The sequence below is a fragment of the Morone saxatilis genome, unplaced genomic scaffold (genome assembly GCF_004916995.1).
Source record: "Morone saxatilis isolate NCDOM2014 unplaced genomic scaffold, NCSU_SB_2.0 Contig18, whole genome shotgun sequence".
NCBI lineage: Eukaryota > Metazoa > Chordata > Actinopteri > Moronidae > Morone > Morone saxatilis.
The window spans coordinates 4,302,292-4,322,039 of record NW_023339740.1 but is presented as its reverse complement, the minus strand read 5'-3'; the positions used below and the strand labels follow the sequence as shown (position 1 = coordinate 4,322,039).

Here is a 19,748-nt window from a genome sequence, read left to right as displayed (position 1 = left end):
TAAATTGTTCAATAAAAAAAAATTTAAATAAATTTAAAAAAAAACCTCACCCTGGTGATTAAAACCTGTTCATATAGTATGTTGTCCCAAGATCTCTTAATTTCTTCACTCATTTTCTACATAAAACGTTTTTGGCCCAACTAAATAGGATATGAACATTTCTGACTTTGTTTACTGCCCATTGTAGAATCAAAACAGATTAGAGTAAATTGCCTCATATAATAATCTTGCTTCTCTTGTGAAAGGCTACCTTAATGTTATTGTTGGAAGCCTTGCCTTTTCTGTGTTCCTACAAAAAACTGTTTGTCTGTCTCAACTAGGTATTTTTTAATCATCATTATATGATTACAATTATTCTTGTAAATAAAATATCTAGGTCTGTAGCTGCTGGCTAGATGTGTAATGTTCTCTACCAGCTAGTGAATAATGTCTGTCTGCTATTTTTTGGTGCTGGGCAGGTAATGTACAGCTGGTTTATTGGAGCTTTTTTGCTGAAGAAAGCTGCCTGGGAGTGTTGAACCATACATTAAATTTGTGGCTATGATCCAAAACATTCAGCTAAAAGAGGCCACAACGCTCAGTTGGGTGATAATGCTCTTTAGCAAGCCTTACAAATTGCGTGTAGTCAATTGATTTGAATAAGTGTATAGCTGTAACTGAACACTGGAAACAGACAACATATCGGCTGTCTGTGACAGACAAAAAACATTCAGTGTCAACTGGGAACAGGTCAAAGGCCTCTACCAGGAGTCAGTGGATGGCTGTCAAAAGTCCAACCTTCAACAGAGACATGGTTATGACCATATGTGACCAAAGTTCCACACCTAAATCAAGTAATGACTGAGCAAACTCCATCCACTGATGAACTGCAAGCTACAGAACAAGGACCAGTGTATAGGATTTAGTAGCATCTAGTGGTGCAGTTGCAGGTTGTAACACCGCTAGCGTCTGTATTTGATGACCTGGGAATGAGAACAGAACTCTAATCTCAGATGAACATAGTGAAGCAATTAGCACCTAAAGAGCCTGTTATTTTCCTTAGAACACGGTAGAGAACTAAAAGCGAGTGAATATCAGATTTATTCTCCAGGTGGCCACGGATATGACTCCAAATGAATGATAAGTGTTCTGTAACAGCTGGATGTGTAATGTGTGTGTGTGTTTACTGCATGACAAGTTCACCATACCAAGGTAATGATATGTCAGAGTTATGTTCACAACTTGTTTGCGCTGCCCCCAAGTGGCCAAAAAATCTGTTATTGTAAGTTTAAAGGTGCAGAGAAGACCGAGCAGAGAACCCACTGCAGTATGGTAAGGACAGAAGCCTATACAGACTCACAGACTGACACATATTGTTTTTTTTTTTTTAATATGTAAGCACTAAAAGTCCACTGTCAAAGTCAAATTTCTCTTATTAAATAACAGCATTTACTCACTTCAGTAACTGACTAATCTTTTGGCTACTGTATGAAGAGGATTGGCTACCAAAAGCTTAACTCTCCTCGCTGTGGTTGTGGTCAATCTCCATTTCTACAAGCTTTATTCACTAAAGGGAGGCGACCCATTCCAGTGGGAAAATGTCATTAAGAAAGTCCTCACTTTTTACCAATCCCAAGACGACGTGAAGATAACGCTGCCTTCAAGGGCTGTAGGACTTATGGAATTTTAAAGTTGGCCTCCCATATGAGCTATGAAAGTGCGAAATTGCGAGTCTTGCTCACAGCCAGAAACATTAGCTGTGCAGTTCAGTAAACAGCAGATCCAGCAGATTCCTGCCTGTGTGTAGATATCGAAGATGTAAACCATTGTTGGCTCCAGCTTTCTGTGGACACAGCACTTTTCATTTTTAGTTCATTTTTAAGGTTATGGCTATTGACAATCAATACACTGTAATGATATAAAACTGTGTTTGTCAGCAGCATCTTGGTCTGATAAGTTGGAAATTGCTCAATCTAAATAAAAGGTTAGTATGTGTTACACCGACATGATGAGTCTGAGTCTCCTTTGCGTTATCTTATTTTTTTTTTAAAACCAAAATAAACCATCGCGTTCAGATGTCTAGAGGAGGAGTTTCCGAGCAGCACCTGAAGGCGGCATGATGCTGCGCGCGTAATGGATTTCCCCAGCACTGCTGCTTATCGGGGACCAGGAGCTGCAGCTGCAGCAGTCCAACCACGTTCAATCTGCTCCACCACTTGATGCCGGTGACCTTGGCTGACGGTGGTCACGCCTTTCAGTCTTGCGTTGCTCTTTTCTACCCACCATGGCATCATCGGACGGGCTGGATGAGGATTGCGTGTTGCAGCGGGGGAGATCTCAGAGTGACCCGAGCAGCATCACCGAGGTCCGCTTGGGTGAAGCGCACAGAGCAGGTAAGAGGAGACGGGGGGCCTTAACGCATGTTGGACATCTGTCACATGCTCATTAGCTGTTGCTTCTGGCAGGTGGTTGGATGGGGGGGACACAGCAAGATGTCGGGGCTCGCCTGCAGCCGATCGCATCCGCGGTGTTCCCTTTGAATTTGTATGCAACAAACGTAGGTTGTGTTGTAAACGTGCGTCATTTACTATCCCCTACATGTACCCGCTGCTTTGCCTTGCTGTAGGCCGAAATTGCGCTAATAATAATGTCATTGCAATGACAGAGTGAATTTGGGTTAATGCAACATACGAGACCAACTGGTGTCAGACAGGTTTTATGTTGTTTATTTTCTGATTTTGGTCATTTGCAGGCTTACTGGTATGTTACCTTCTGCCACCCACTCATTGCCCAGTTCATCTGTACATATCATCAAGCTGTGGCAGACATCCCTCAACAAACATTGTTATTGCCGATTATTTGCAGGTGATCAATGAAAATCCATTGACTGATCCCTTTTTTGTATTTGTGAAATAGGATTTTTTTTGCAGCATGGGACTACAGAATGGACAACTTGCCACCATCACACATGGACTGCAGTATGTTGAGTTAAAGCTGATGAGAGTGCTGGTTGTGTATTTGGCTGTTTCCATGGTGATCCAAATGGCAGAAGGCAGCGCTTGGCTCTCCAACTGTGAGCCGACATGGTGTTTGTCTGCTCCACTTACTGGTCCTTTTTTTCAGTACACTCGGTGATGTACAGCAGCCAGCCATTCAAAGTGAAATGCCACTTAGACTGTGAATCGTGTTTATTTGGGAGACATTTTCACTGTGAATCCCTGGGCAGGCATTCACTGTTGCTCAACAGCTACCAAGAAGCAGTCGTAAGATATGCTGCTTTGAAAGATATTGATTGATATGAAAACGTGATAAATGACTCATTTTTACTTGCAGGCCCTTGACGCTGCTGTTTCCCAGCCGTCATCGCCCACGTACTGTGGATTCAACCGGTTTAATGACAGAGTGGCGGCATGAAAAGTGAAGCAGAGAAGTTGATACTGTACAGCTGTTGTATCTGTACAAATAAGGGGCTGAGTTACTGAATCACAGTCTGACATGCGTGGGGGTTGCAGTATAATATATGAGACAGGATTCTTGGCTTCATATTATAACACACATAGTGCACTACACTTTCATTTTCACTTGTGTGTGATGTTACAGTCTGTTTGAACATCAGACCATTCCACAGGGCCAGCTATCTTTAGACACGAGGGCCACAGCAGTACTGCAGGAAGGATCTTCAAGTTGTCTTGCCAACAGTGGATACTGTTGTGTTCATGCCGTCGGTTTCAAATCCAGTGCTTGTCACGTTGTCGTGGTTGTTATGGTTACGTAACAGCGTTGGTGTATGTGCAACTCTGAGACAACACTGGCAGGATTGCCCTGCGATGTACCGTTCATTGTCGTTTCAAACTTCACATCAAATTCACCCAGATCTTCCTAAAGCGGCGTAGCAGATTTCCTCCAAAGCTGACGTTTCTTGTGCAGCATCAGGCAGACAGGGCTTGGGCAATGCAGCATTAAAAACCTGCCTGCCCTCCCCCACCCCTCCATTCCCTCTGCTCGGTAAGGCTAACCCTTTCATAGCCCTGGCACCCCTACTGCGTCTTTGATCCTGGCACTTGAAGAACCATCTCCATTAAAGGGGAGAAAAGAGGGAGTGACAGATCTCTGATAGTGGCATTATCATGGCACCCAGCTGGGCAATGTCACAGTGAATCAGCTGCACAATAGACTGGACTTAATATACAAATTACTTGTTCTTCTGTCAGGATGCTTTGATAATGATGTTGGAAGAAAATTAAGTGTTTTCTCTGCGGCACATGGCTACAACCTAACAGTATTTAACAACAGTAATGCTGTTAAATCAGATTCTCATGATGCTCATATTATGCCATATAAAGAACACAGAGCACTGAGGACGCTGATTTAACCTGAATACATGTTTTGCAAAACTTTCCATCTGATAGCCTTATTGATAATGCTTTACTCTACAAATTAGAGATATCCGACTGAGAACAAAACACTGTGCTGTCGATTAAATTGTCTTTACTGTATAGGACTGCTGTAGATGGTTTCATTTGGAGCTGGTGATAAGCAGCCACCTTGTTCAGCATGTACAGGTTACATCACTAGCTCTGCTAGAGATGATGCAGAACTGTAAGTGCAGCCAAAACACTGTAGCCCAAAGGTGGAACTCATGCTGCATTCAAATTTTGGCATATGCAGTAGCCGGCAAATCGGATATTCATTACTTTCAAGAGAAAGATGGCGCGGGTGCAATGTGACACTTAACAGAACTTGGCAGAATGACTCCAAATCTTCCAACCTTTACAGTCAGCTGGCAGTGAAGACAAGTGTGATTTTGAAAAATGAAGCCAAATGGGTCTATCCACATTAGTTGTTTCATCAAGCAATAACTACTAGTGTATAATATAATAACCACAGAAGATGTACCCAATTAATGAGTTTAAATTAAACTTTAAGTTGCAGCAATCAAGCATTATATATTAACAGTTACGTTTTAATTCAGTCCCAGTGCTCTCATTAGCATTATTTTCAACCACATGAATCAGCTGTTTTCGGTGGAAAGGCTCTGATATACCCATCAGCCAGCTGCCCAGCAACAGGACAAAGTTAGCAATTAGCTGGTGAACATACTGAAGCATTTAGCAGCTAAAGGACCAGGCTCTTTACTCAGTAGTTGGTGGAATTCAAAATGCTAGACAGGCAGACACATTATCGCCAAATGAATGCTAATGTTGGTCTGTATCTGCTGGATGTAAATAAGCAACTGTTTGCTAACATGTTAGTCATATTCACTTTCAGTTTTATGCTTACAGCTAGTTGCATTTCCCCCAAGTTCCTAATAAAACCAGTTAACATTGGCTTGAAGGCTAATTTTGGTTCATTACAAAAGGTTATAATAGCATAATTGCTCAAATATGCAGCGACATTGGCAACAAGAAGTCCAGTACATCTCAGTCCTGTCGATAATTCCATACAGCTCGTTTGGGGCTTGGTTAGTGTCAGTGTGTGGTCGAATGTACACCACCGTGAGAACCACTGATGTAACTCCTCAGGAGATCGATTAGGGGTCGACAGCCTATTATAAGTTGCTCTCCTGAATGATCTCAACGTTCCCAAATCACCATTAGATATATACACCATGCTCAGTCTAATGACCTGGTAACTCAGATGAGGTCATGGACGTCTTGTGTTTGACCCTGGCGTGATTTGAACACACAACCTTCTTCCCTGCTATTTTAAACGAGTATCACGATAAAATTTTCACCTCACTTTGACTCTTGACTCTCAACACATATTTGTGTCGCGATTTAATTCTCGTGACATATCTTTACATACTGACTGCTCATGTGTTTTACCCCTTCAGACTTGTCAACATGTTCCAGTTCCAACAATTGACTTGGTGAGTATGATATGAATATGAATAGTAAAACCAACCAATACAAAACGCATTAGTTGTCATTAACTGGAATGTTCTTTCAAATGAACATGAAATAGATTTGTTTTTATTGCCCTAATCACTGTATACAACAGTAAAGTCTGAAATCCTGATAATATTGAAGTGTTTGAGCTTCAGTTTAGACCATAGCTGGAACAGAGCATCAAACTGCGGGTATCTTGCCTGGTGTTGCCTGGAGCGTGAAGGACTCTCTTCTCTTTCTCCACTCATCTCCCTATTTGAGCTGGTGCTGTTGTACTAATCTGACATGCTGCTCTAACATGAAAGGCTTTCTCCCTGGACTCTTCCGCTGTCCTCCAACCACTGCCCCCCCTCACACCACAACACTCACCTCTCAGCTACTGATAGGCCTTAGTTTAGTCATCGCATTCAGTTAGAGGGGGCCTGATCCAGAGATTAGTATTCCCTTTATTTGAATCAAGGTGCCTTATGTTTTATTAATCAGGAAGCCTATGCATAAGCCAGTTGGTCTCATTCCATATTCAGAGCTGTGATTGAAAGGAGAGAATAACCAACCTGTCACCTGGCAGCTCACTCCTACATTCATGTTCAGCTCAGTATGGAACAACATTTCTTAACAGCAGTCATTTCACAGACACTGCAGTTAGAGGTAAGATGGTGACAGAAGAATGTTGCGATTGTATACAGTTGTCAATATGGAAATGTCAACTGCAAAGATTGTCACAAAGTTTAGTAAATGCATGGCGTAGACTGGAAGCTGAAAATCTACCCTAGTGTTGTGAGGTTTGGAAAAAGTAAAAATGGCACCAGCTGCATACAGTTGTGATGCATCTATGGTGAAACATTTCCAGACCTTATGTGATGAGATTTAAAGTACTACACCTCTGTAATAAAAACACAGGGAGCTATGAACTATTTAAACCTGCAGTGCTGAACTTCAGCCTCCCCCTCTGGCAGTGAGAGTAGTTACACACTGTCGACGCATGCTTATGATGTATGCCTCCGACATACTGCTTGCCTGTTTGCTACAGTTGCTCCCCACATTAGAGAAACCATTGCTGCCCACTGCCAGCAGGGGAATATCGCCACAGACAATGGATGTAAAACCTCCAGTATCCTGCAAAATAAAGACAGATTTGTTTGGCGGGGATAGACTTAATCAGCATTGTGTAAACTCATTTGGCAAGGGCTTGAATGTAATTCATTAATACATAAAAGTCACGTACGTACTCGTACACATCTAGAGGCCAGCTCATTTTCTAGCATTGTAGGGCAGTGCATTTTCATTGCATTGCATTTTCCACATTTCAAGGGCACCCATGTGCTAATTAGCACAAAACACAATAGCGCAGTAGTCATGAACCAGTCATTTGACTTCATGCTCAGGAGGAGCAACAAAGTGTTTATAATCCATGCTAAGGTAGACAAGAATGTGTGTACAAAATTTCTTCCACAATCCATGCAGTAGTCGTCGAGACATTTCACTAAAAATAAAAAAGGGGAACGTCATGTTAGTGCTATAGAGGAAAAGTCAGGGGATTACCAAAATCAGTAGGATTCATCTTTGGGGAAACATGTACTGTATTCCGTGAATAGTTGTTTTTAATTTAGTATGTATTTAGTAGTATTTTTTATGTTTTGAAGGCAGTATGAGTTTAGGGACACATATTTCACTAAAACAAACAACTGACATTGACAACAGAAGAGGTTTATGTTTTAATTTTTGTTTAATTATTGGAATCAGTTTGACATAGTATTATAGGATTAACATAAATGTTGGATGTGAGGTCTGCCCAGCAGAGAGGAGAATTGTTGAAAGGTCTATTTAACACCTGCGCAGTAGGCCGAAAATGCTGTTAAGTGGTGTCAAGAGCAGTTGAAAGTGAATCAGTAGATGAAACTGCCACAAGAGGGCTCTACTTGGCAGATATTTTATAAATGAGGTAAGCTGTCACTGTCGCAAGGAGTCCAGCACTGCAGTCACCTGACCTCTCACGAAGAATAGGGACAAATGGTTGTCCAAGGTCGAGCTGCATATGGAGTGGGAATGGACAGACTCTTACTAAGGATTACTCAGCACTATACTGCAAGGTTTAAGATGAGTTGGACGATGAATATTCCCTTTATGCCAAATCAACCCCCTTAGACTGTGACACAGGGATGAACACTGTGCAGGCAGCAAGAAGTAGAGAAAGCTTTTGATATTCCATCAGAGGAGGTTAAAACAGAAAATTCCACATAGAAAATCAAACTTTGCTTAACTTCATGCCCCTCTGTGGGTATTTTTAGAACTGATGCAACTCCTCCGAGTTTTTTTGGATCTCATGTCTATTTCAAAAGTGGAACATCTGAAAGCAGTGATGAAGGATTTAGCATGGACAGCATGGTGATGATTAATGTGGAACATGGTAGAAGTGATGTGACTCTAATCTCGGACTATAAATGAAAATGTGACTTTGCTGAGACGGTAATAGGTTGTTCCATCAGTGGGTTTTACCCTTGAGTCTTTGGTGCAGCATTGATTCTCTTTTATGAGCCAGCCAAGACACAGTGGTACAGTCAAAAGCACCTCATTTTTTTTGTGCCAACTCATCTCTCATGCCATTATGCACTATGCAGAGACGTCCCTGGGTCCCACTGACTACAGGGCCCCAGGGAGCAGCACACAGGCAGGACAAAACAACGACAAAATGACGTCATCCTCCACCAATGTAATGAAAGGACATAAATGGCACTATGTAGAGGCGTTCCTACTGTAGAGACAAAGCTATAGCAACCATTTTAGAAATACTGAGATCCTGAGTCAAAATTCTTCCAAGAGAACCCCAACAACCGAAAGATTTTTTATTAACCCTGAACAAAACACTGCACTGGACATAATAATTTCATAATTTCAAGTCTTGGGGAGTTGTACTGCACATGTGAAAAAAGTTGTATAAGGCATTTTGTTAAGTTTGCTAAATTGGCTCAAGTGATTTCACTTGAGTCAGCATCAGTTGGGGCTAAAGTCTACAAGTTTGCCACCACTGTACGTCTGCGTGGTCGCCATATTTCCTAGATCAAGATCCACTAGTCAACAATACTAAGAGATGCAGAGTTCACTACAAAATCTACTGGAACACGTTTAATTCTGAAACAGTTTTCATGAAATTTGATTTGTTATGAACGTAAGAAATTGAACGTGATACTGGTTACCTACTGATACTGATCTAATCAGCTCTATGCCAAAAATGTACCTTCTGAGTAGCCACAACTTCCACTGGCTTCAAATCAATGAATAGGCAATTAAATTATGTACAATTTTAGCTTTTGTCAGTTTCTCTAAATGTAAAGATTTCTATACATACTTGTTATAAAGCCATTTGATTGCTTGTTTTTATGAAATGTGAAATTTGTCTACAAAGTTTTTCCGGCCAGTTCCCTTTTAAACAGTCATTTGTAGCCTACCATGTGTTGATACTTGCATGATGCAGCACATTGTTTTCATCCTGTATCTTGGCCAACGTGCCGGTCTGCCTTGCAGTGGTTGTTTTCTTGTTATCAGTGCCTGTTTTGAATATTTATTATTTATTAGTTTATTAGTTTCTTCATCCAAATGCTGTACAACAGCGAGTGGTGACTCTTGACTGTTTTTTTTTGGCATAGAGCTGATTAGATCCGCCCCCACTGACTGAATTAATTCCTACAAGTAACCAGTATCATGTTTCTCACATTTATAACAAACTAATTTTCATGAACATCGGTTTAGAATTAATCAAGTTACAGTTGATTTGTAGTGCAGTCTGAATCTCTCAGTATTGTTAACTAGTGAAGATCTTGACCTCCCCAGTATGGCAACCACACAGACGCACGTCAAATTGAGGATGCAGCGTCTAGGTTTCTGTATCTGTGGTTTTGACAAGGAGAACTGTTAAACGATCCATCATGAGTCCCACAATGCTGTAGGAGTACCATGCTAAATTGGTGGAGGAAAGGTATATATATGTATTTTTTATTGTTTGTAATTATTATTCCAATGTTTTGATTACATTTAAGTTACATTTACTGTTTCCCGCAATGTAAAAGAAAGTAAAATTTAAAAATAGAAATAAAGGAGTGGTTATGATTTTGAGTTTGCAATTGAAATCCTGAAACAGAGAAAAAATTCAAATGATGCCAGTCGGCTAGTCGGCTGGTGCCAAAGTGTCCTCAAAATGAGTTGCTGTTGTACATTTTGTTTAGCTCTGGAATGATTTGACCATCTGCAGGAATCAAGAGTGACTTTCTGTTATCATGGGATGTAATTAACATCAAAGGAGTAGCGTAATGAAGTGCTAATTCTGTGCCACGGCGGGTTTTCCCTTTCAGACAACAGAGGGAAAAAAATGATGATAGATAGATAGTCTTTGTCTCCTTGTACAGTCTTGATTGAATGGCAGCAACAGAAATGATAAACTGTACTACCCCCTCCCCTGCTACACACACACACACACACACACACACACACACACCGTCTCCCCTCCCCCAACAACTAAACATGGGCTCTCTAAACAACAAGGATGTCGCACTATACAGTAGGACTTAAAAATCGCTGCTCTGCTGTGTTCAAGTTCTCAACAATACAGGCAAAAGTAAAAAAGGGAGTGGTGCTGAAGCCATGGCCAAAGAGATGAATGCCTTGTGGCTTGTGTTTACTGCTCTGCATGTTATCCACAGCCAACTTACTGTTTTCTTTCCCAACAGATCTTTGCTTTTATACTCCATTGTGCTCTCTATGTGCATGATTTGTACTTGAGTAGCACTGCCTTTATAGATTTAAATGGATGTTTTTCTGCATGTGTGCCCTTTTGTCTTGTGTCCTTATGGGGTTTAATATGCTGGAATTGCAGTCACATGTTTGTAGTAGGAGTGCGTGCCCCAGTGGATGCCATAATATGCTACATTTAAAAAAAAGACAGTTTACTATGTATGTCGCAGAGGCGGGGATCTACCCAGCGACTGGGCTAGGCATGTTGGGGGGAGCTACTTGACTTAAGCTGTCAGCCATTTACACATAATGTATCTTTTATGAATGTTTCATGTGCTGACCTAATTCCTTTCAGAGCCGAGTAAAAGCAATATGTTGCACATGAGAACACACCAGAGCATCCAGCTGATCCCTCTGACATCCTCATCCCACAACAAGGGGATAGGAAGGGCCGGACAAATGGAAACAGAGCTGTGATATGACCACTTGGATGCCCTGGGAAAGCGAGGATAAAGGCTCTAGACCACCCCAGTCATTTGTTTTTACACAATGTACCCTGAATCCCACAGAGATAAGGAACAGAAAGAACCTAGTGAGAGCATTATCACAATAAGAGATACTTTGCACTCTGTGGCAGATGTAATTAAAGCAAACGCTTTAAAAAAGCCCACGAGTAGGAATGGAGAGACTGATCACTCTGACTGACTTGAATCTGTCAGCAGTGTAAAAGAAGAAATAGGAGGAGGGGTGGGGGCAGCAGCTGCAAAAATCTGTCTGCTGAAACTGATTGCTGGATTTGAGGCATGGAGCTGATGTTCTGATGGGACTCGAGCTAACCCCATGAAATGAGGTGAATGTACCCCGGGTTTTGACAGCTCTGGGGAAGGCTGCGTTTTCTTACTGTGCACCTTGGTCATGGAACAATCCATGAATAAAAGATATACAATTAGACACAGTTATATCCATTGATGAATTTAAGTGCATCACAAAGAAGGTGGTGATGGAGACATGTGGTTGTTTTTCTTGAGAGGCCATTGTGTTTGAATAGTTCTGTTTTATTGTGGATTTTTTATATATTCTGCTACTTTGGCCAGGTCTCTCTTGTAAAAGAGTAAAAAAGCTATTGTGATGGTGGCGTTAGCTCACAGAACATCTGATGTGGTGTGCACATTTAAACAGAGGATCCAGAAAATTACATCATTCATTACATTCAGTGGGTGAACACACGCATTTGTAGATCTGTATATGTATGTCTGCATCCATATGGCCAATATCTCTAAAACATGGCGACTCACACCAAAACAATCTAGATAGATAAATACCACTACAGGTAGGAGGAAAAACATGTATTTTGGATTTTGGGGTGATATATCCATTTAAGTCACCTATCAAACACAAAAAACTCAATTGTTAGGATTGGCTTCCTCTATCAGTTTTATATGATTAAAAACTGAAGATTTTTTGGAATGTTGGTCGCACAAAAACAAGCAATCATTACATTCATCATTACATTACATAAACTCAAAGATAAATTAATTTATCAAAAAATAGTACCCTCTTGCCAAGTCCAGGCAGCACCTGGCCTCCTCCCAACCTTGAAACATCCCCTTCAGAGGAATCCCAGAGACTATTTAGCTTGCAGCTCACACACAGAGTCGAGGCTGTGTCTTCCCCACTGCTAACAGTCCCCGATCTGTCACTGTGACGCTGCATTGGCTCGCAGGCTGCGCAGGCTGTGGCTGTACCTGATGAATGATTCATCAGATTTTAAGGGGAACAGTATACTGTAGTGAAGCAGCATCAGGGTTTTATGAACGTAGAATTTATGCCTGTTTAGAAGTTAAATGTCAAAAACGTCATGAAAACACAGCCAGTCTCTCACTTACTGCCTGTAGAGTACCTCCGAGCCTTACATGACATCCTATCACACCCCTGGGCAATATTCTGCGGATCCCAGCTTTAATGTGATCACTTACCCATTGTGCTGCTGTGTCTTGGGGCACATGCTTACATTATTTGACATCTTGTCATTAATAAACGTCTTGTTGGCTGCTCCAAATGCTTATTGCTATAACACAACAGACATTCACTGTATTCATAAATACTGTATTTGATGAAAAGAAGAGGAATGGTTTCTAGCATGAATAGTGGCAGCCACCATGGATGAACAGCTACAGAAAGGAGTGCCACCCTAAGAGAAGAGAAAGAGCATCACAGAGCAGACACATGCAGAGGGATGTTTCAGGTTGTTTGTGTGGCCCTGTCACATTCACATTTTATTATATAACTCAAGGTCTGGAGGTGAATCACATCAAAATAATGACAAAAGTTTGATGACATTGTGAAATAGCGTGGGATCATGGGAGTTGTTGTCTTCACTATCATTGCAGTCAGTTTCTCCCAGTTAGGATTTCTTTAGTGTTTGTCGTTCAGGGTCTTTCTATTGAAAGCTAAATTATCTGCAGAGGTCTCCTCTTCTCCACAACAAAGGGACCTGCTGATCAAAACCAGTAAAAACACTGAATAAAGCAGTTCCACCTTAAAAGACAGTGTTGCTCCGAGACTTCAAAGAATGTCCCGGAGGGGCTACCAGCCGAGCTGCTGCTAATGTTAGCTCAGCTTGTTTCTCTGATAACTTAAAGGTCCAGTGTGTAACATTTAGGAGGATCTATTGGCAGAAATTGTATAATATTGATATGTTTTCATTAGTGTATAATCACCTGAATATAGGAATTATTGCGTTTTGTTACTTAAATATGATGCCTTGGGGCAGTTTCCATGGATTCCACCACATTGAACCGCCATGTTTCTACAGTAGCCTGGAACAGACACACACTTGCTATAGATAGGCCACTGTAGTTTCTCTCTCCTACACACTTCACAGCCCAGTCTCATTCCCAGGTCATCAAACACAGACAGTGTTGATCAGTTAGTTGCAATCTATCACTACCACTAGATACCACTAAATCTTACGCACTGGTTCTTTAAGATCTAGACTAAAATCCGACATCTGGTTAAAATATATAGTTAGATCTAAAATGTAAAAATGTGGTATAGAACTGGATAACAATATTATGACATTTATAATCTTTGTTGGAAACATTTGGGATAATGTAAGTACAGAACTCAACAAAATATATAACTTAAGTCTAGTGTTCATGGACATTTTGATGTGGAAATGCTATATGTTATATCTATGCATTTATTTTAGATCATTGATGCCTGTGGCTGTGTGCCACCATTATCCAGCTTTCTTAGGTTCAGCTCTCATCCCAGGACAGCTAGTAAAAAAACAAAAAGACCATCAAAGCAATAACATCATACCAACATGGAAAATTAATTTGACATCACAGACAGTAAAGCGGCATGGATCACAATATGATGTGGCAGCAAAAGGCAAACGAGCAGGGATGACAAGCAAGTAAGAGAATGCCGATCTAAACAGACAGTAACTTGGCCCCAACATGATGAAACAGAAGAAATGTCTTGCAAGCAGGCAGAATTATATAGAACAACAATTAGTGTGTGTGTTTACAAGAGAACGCAAAGAGAAGACAGTGAGTTTTTTTGGAATTGATGAGGTTTATGGTGAACCCAGGGTTGCTTATTCTCTTATTCTTGAGCTTTAAATATGACTTTATGCTTCCGTGGTCATTCTTTGAAAGAGAAATTTGATTGTTAAGCATAAACGTAATAATGTGTGTGCCAGCGGATGTTTCAAATTCTATATGCTCAGTATCTCATAATGTTATAACTACAGAGAGTGCTTTTCTTTAAGGGTGCTTAATAGATTTTACATAAGCTGTACATTTGCAGTACCTCATCTTTCTTATATTGAATGCGTAGGACTGCAGTTTAAACCACCATTGCAGAACTACTGAGCTCTAATATGTCCAACATTAATGAACCATCTTTTGTCAATTCTGAACATTATGTCCGGCTAACTGTCCTCTGATTCAGTTACTTTGTGGCAAGTCTTAGAAACACAGAGGCTCTCTCCACCCTACAATGTGATAGCTTTGCAGCTGAGGTTTGTAATCAATTGTAAAGTGCTTTGGTGCAAATCGTTCCACAAATGGACACTCTATAACTGCAGGTTTGAGCTATTATACTGCTGATTAGAGCATGTTTTCCATTTTCTGTCATGTCCCTTGTGACTGCAAAACACTTAAATAAATGATGCTTCAACAGCCTGAGCTAATCAAATGAATTGTTGCAAAATTCTGTCTTTGTGTCTTTGTTTTATCATGTAATTTCAGATTATGCATAAAAAACTGCACAAAGCATTCCTGAGCTAGGTGCTGGTCTGCTACATGAGGTGAAATCACACAATCAAGTGTGAACATTTTTCACCATATAGTAAATTTCAGTAATTTTTTAAGCTAAAATGTCAAACATTTCCTGGTTTTAGCTTCCTAAATGGGATGGGAAGGATTTGTTGCCTTTCTTTGTCATTTATGGTTTTCGACTGTTGGTTGGGACAAAAGACGCAATTTAAAGATGTTATACCCACTGCTAGCATTATAGTCATATGATTTAATTTGTGTAAATCAGCTTCTTTTGTTGTTGTTATATATTTGTAGTGGTTCTTGATTCAAACAAACAGTGTATAGATCGTTTTACATGATGAACTGATTCTATTAGTGTAAATTGGATTTTACTGCCAGCGATGTTCGCTTTGCAGTTTGTAACACCTCTGTAACGAGGCAGTCCTTCCAGGGGGATTGTCGCAGCCTCAAATTCCTGATTTCTAATGAATTTCTTATTCGGCATTTTTCTGCAATGAAATTGCGAGAGACTGGAAAAATAGTGGTGATTAATTTGTATAATTGATTAAAAATTTAAGGTACCTTTACCTTGTTCCAATGAGAAGATGAATGTGAGACGTTCACGGCACACGTTTGCATGGTCTGCAATTTCACAACAAAAACAAAAACTTTGGGTAAAGGTTGCTGTGATTGGACAAACTTGCAAGTTGGTGCATTATTCACAGGGATTGGTTGAAGCCGCTTTAATTGTTGCGATCACAAAATCGCAACTTCCTGGAGGGACTGATAAGGAGGCTGGTGTGAACAACGCTCACTCAGCTGCTCAGAATTATGGTCTGTTATGGTGTGACGTGAACACAATAGCAGGAAAAGCAGAGGTGTAACTAACAACATTAATGACTCAGTACCAGAGTCATTCGGATTAGTGTCCATGCCAATGAGCCTGCATGCACAAAACCAGGCTCTGACACAACCTAACTGGGATGCAGACATCATTAATGTTACCAATTACAGCTGTGTTTGATATAAAAAAAGTGTTTGCCAAGAAAATGGTCTCGTTAGTTAATGTGAATGCCAAACACTGCCTGTCTGGCTCTACCCACTGAGGCACTGCCTGCTCATATTATGTGAACGTTGCATTACTGCAGTCGCAACAGATTTCATCATCTTCGAGTTGGCAAGCTTGAGGTCATCTGTCAGCTTTTTATTAACTGATCACAATTTGTGCGCACACACTCCTGGCACGCCCTCCGTCCTTGTAAATATTGAATGAGATTCATGTTCACCGAGTAGCCCACACCGTTGTTTATATTCTTTGCTTACTGCTTGCGTGTCCCCGAGGAGAAATCCAGCTACTGACTTTTATCATCTCTGATGGAGTTCGCCCCTTCCTGCTGTCAATGTATGAGTGGCCCTCTAGAAGATCGATCTGAAACCACCAAGGGCTATGTTTACACACCAAGTAATGTTGTCTGAATAATTAATAATTAGTGTCCTGTGGCGATGGAGTGTTGGAATGGCGATGGAATTTTTTTTGTGTATAATCTCTGACCGTACGTAGAGCCTGATATTTTTCTGTTAACTTGCTGTGATGTTTTTAACCACATCCTCTGACTTCCTCTCTAGCACCACCGTGAGGTTGGTATTGGATGGATTGCCATTAAACTTGGTACATACATTCATATGCCCCTCAGGGTGAATTCTAATAACTCTGAGGAAGTATAAAAACCAAATATCTGCTGATGAAGATACCTTAAAATCAATTATTAAAGAATTATGACTTTAAGTACTGAGAAATACACTTGCTCTCTGGTGGACAAACTATATACGCAGATGCCGACATATCTGGAATAAGCTTATATTGGCCCCAATAACATTATCTGTCTATAATGCTGATCTACAAAGCCATATGTACCTTTGTGAAGGCTTCAGCTTCTGGAAGGCTGGGCCCAGTTTGATCTTTGGGAGGAATCATGTGAGTAAGTGCTTGAAGAGGACACATGCCCTATATTTTTCTTCCTTCTACATAGCTGACATTATTTATTTATTAACCAGCACCCAGTAGACTTGAATACATTCACATGTGCTGTGTTTTAAACCGGTTTTTGATAAGGAGCTCAAGAAAATGTTCTATATGAAAAAGACTTCTTATCTCTCCAGCTGATGTTAATTTGCAGGTATTCACATTTCTACTCAACTGCCAGTTTATTAGGTATAGTAACTAATGCAGTCCAATACAGACGGGTTTATTCAACCTGATGATGATTTTGGAGGCTGTAGGTTGTTGTACCACTAAAACAGTTAGCTGATTAATGAGTAGGAAATCAACAAAGAAAGGCATTTTTCAAGAAAGTATGCCAGACATTGACTATCATCAACTTCTCAAGTGTGTATTTGCTCTTCTTTGTCTCATTTGATGTAGATTGCATATGTTTGGGTTTTGGAGAGCTGGTTCGATAAAATGTGTACATTCACCTGGAATTGAGAATTGTTGTATTTTTGTTACCTTAGAATGAGCAGTTTTTTGCAGAGCGGGTCCTTTTCTACGGAGTCCGCCATGTTTCTACAGAAGCCCAGAATGGACAAACCAAACACTGGCTCTGGAGAGGGACTCAAGCGTTTTTTTTTTTTTTGCAGCCTTCAAGGTTTGTCCTACATATTCAAAAAGCTACTCAAATGGTTGCAGTCTGCAACTTCAGCTCTAGATAGCCAACCACCAACACTGGTCCTTTACACTGTACTGCATTACACTGAGAGGGGTCTTTAATATTTTCCCCACCCCATTTTATGTCAGTGATGGTGGAATGAACATTAATAGCTCTCTGTATATGAGGTACTATTCAGCACAAACTGCAGCCTCAGAAATGATCATAAATTACAATCAACCTCAAATCCAGCAGGAAGGAACCTTTACTTGAGCAACATCAACCAAAAACATATATTTATATAAAATATTAACTCACCCTTTAACCCCGTGTGTGTGTGTGTGTGTGTGTGCCACTGTACTACTACTACTACTTTGCAGTGGAGGATGAGTGTGTGCCAGTTTGTTTGCCCTCCTCCTGCCGTCCGGAGGGGCGGGGTCCACATGGCACATCAACACTAGCAGCTAGCCGCAGATGTTCCCCGCTCTCCGCTCACTCCGGTCGCTCCCGTCGCCCATAAACCTGCATTTGACTGCTTTCTGAGCTCGGTATTGTCCCACAGAGTGTCTTTATTGCGTCTTTTTATTTCCCAAAATACACCGCGGCTACGAAATCCTCAGTCTCCGGCGGTCAGCGTGAGCCCGTCGGCTCTTTGGGGAACATATGATGTGAGTACCGACTGATAGCGATGCGCGCGTGTGTGTGTGTGTTATTCTGAAACTTTAACCTTCGGCTCAATACTACGCTGATTTCTCGTCCATTTGCGGCGCTGTGTTTGCTGTGGATGTAATGTGCCTGCTGGGACTGGCAGGCTCTGTGTACTAAGTGCTGCTTTATCCACCTATATGATATCACTAATATTCCCACAGTGACTTGTGGTGTTCAGCAGAGTCTGTAGTGAAGAAGTCTCTCTTTTAGCCGTGATATGACTGTGATAAACTGTAATGTTACCGTGGGGACTTTGATCATGGACATTATATCATGTCCTTTAAAACAGGAGTTTCCCCCTTGTGATATAAACTTGTTCTGTGTCATTCAGGAGCAGTAATCTCATGGCAGGTAATAGGAAATGAGTGATGAAGGTGCTCTGTTTGACATCCTCAGCTGCCTCATTGTGTGCGGTATTGGACCTTTGCTTTAGGCTACAGTACACAGTACAGTGTCTGACTCCCTGCATTGGCAGAAAGAAACATTTAAGTGTTCACTCAAACCCTGACACATCCCCGACTAAATATTTCAACATAACTTGCAAATTAAAAACACAGCCGGCTCCCTGACTTACATTATGCATCGTTACATGCTGGGCCGCGATTGGCTGCAGCTCTCGGTTCTCTCTGTGTGGCAACAGCCTTCCCATCCACCCAGCAACTCCCTATTCCTCATGCCGTGGTGATTCTCTGCCTCCGAGGGCCTTTTCTGCAGCATCCAGCGTGGTAACCATGGCAACGGCAGCCTGACCCTGGGCGTGCTGCTACAGTTACTACAGGCTTGACCTGAATTCCTCACCACATCCTATGCAGCCACACATGGCTCGGGCAGCTGACCCGCTTCTCATTGTTGGCGGTCGAGAAGCTTTGGGTGTCGGTGAAAGCCAAGGCGCCGATGCACCGCTGTTCACGGATCAGTGAGCTCAGATATTGGCCTTGTGCTGTTAGCCGTGTCTGTGTGTTTGCGTCTCTTGTGCATCAGTCACGGGTCTATTCAGTTGCATTTGTAAACACAGTGAAAGGATGAGGCGCATGCAGATGGAACTGCTGGATCAGAGTCTCTAGATTTCTGGAGCAAAAATGGCCAGAATTGTCTGGTTTTAACTCCTTTAGTGTGTGGATTTGCTGCTAGTAAATGAACATCTTTGGGTTTCAGACTGTTGGTTGGACAAAAAAGACTTTGTTAAAGACATCACTTTGGGATCATTTTACTGTTTTCTGACATTTTCTAGACCAAACAATTCATTGATTAATCAGAAAAATAATTGTCAGATTCATTGGTGCTGAAAATAAGTTAGTTGCAGCCGTAATGAAAAGCCTCTTTGTGAACATTTCGACGTTGGATAGTTGCTGGCCTGCATCTGCGCTGGAAGCCTGTGTAAATATAGCACCTGCTTGATATTTCAGATGACATCCCTGGCTGCTACCTGCATCACTTTGCACAACTGGACTACATTTTTCCAATGTCAGTTAGATTTTGACCTTGTTTTTAATGTCACATTGCGAATGTGTTGCTGTTAAGTTGGCCACCTTCCA

General features: G+C 41.2%; 1 protein-coding gene across 2 annotated transcripts in view; it reads left to right on the top strand.

Moving 5' to 3' along the window:
* Window positions 1-2,154: 2,154 nt before the first annotated feature.
* Window positions 2,155-19,748, top strand: part of phactr3b (phosphatase and actin regulator 3b) — a gene marked incomplete in the record, with an annotated part of 52,307 nt that continues 34,713 nt past the window's right edge. Inside the window, 1 exon segment of one of the 2 annotated variants that reach the window (XM_035662893.1) lies at window positions 2,155-2,372. In XM_035662893.1, coding sequence (XP_035518786.1) covers window positions 2,264-2,372 — 109 coding nt within the window. 2 annotated transcript variants of the gene reach the window in all.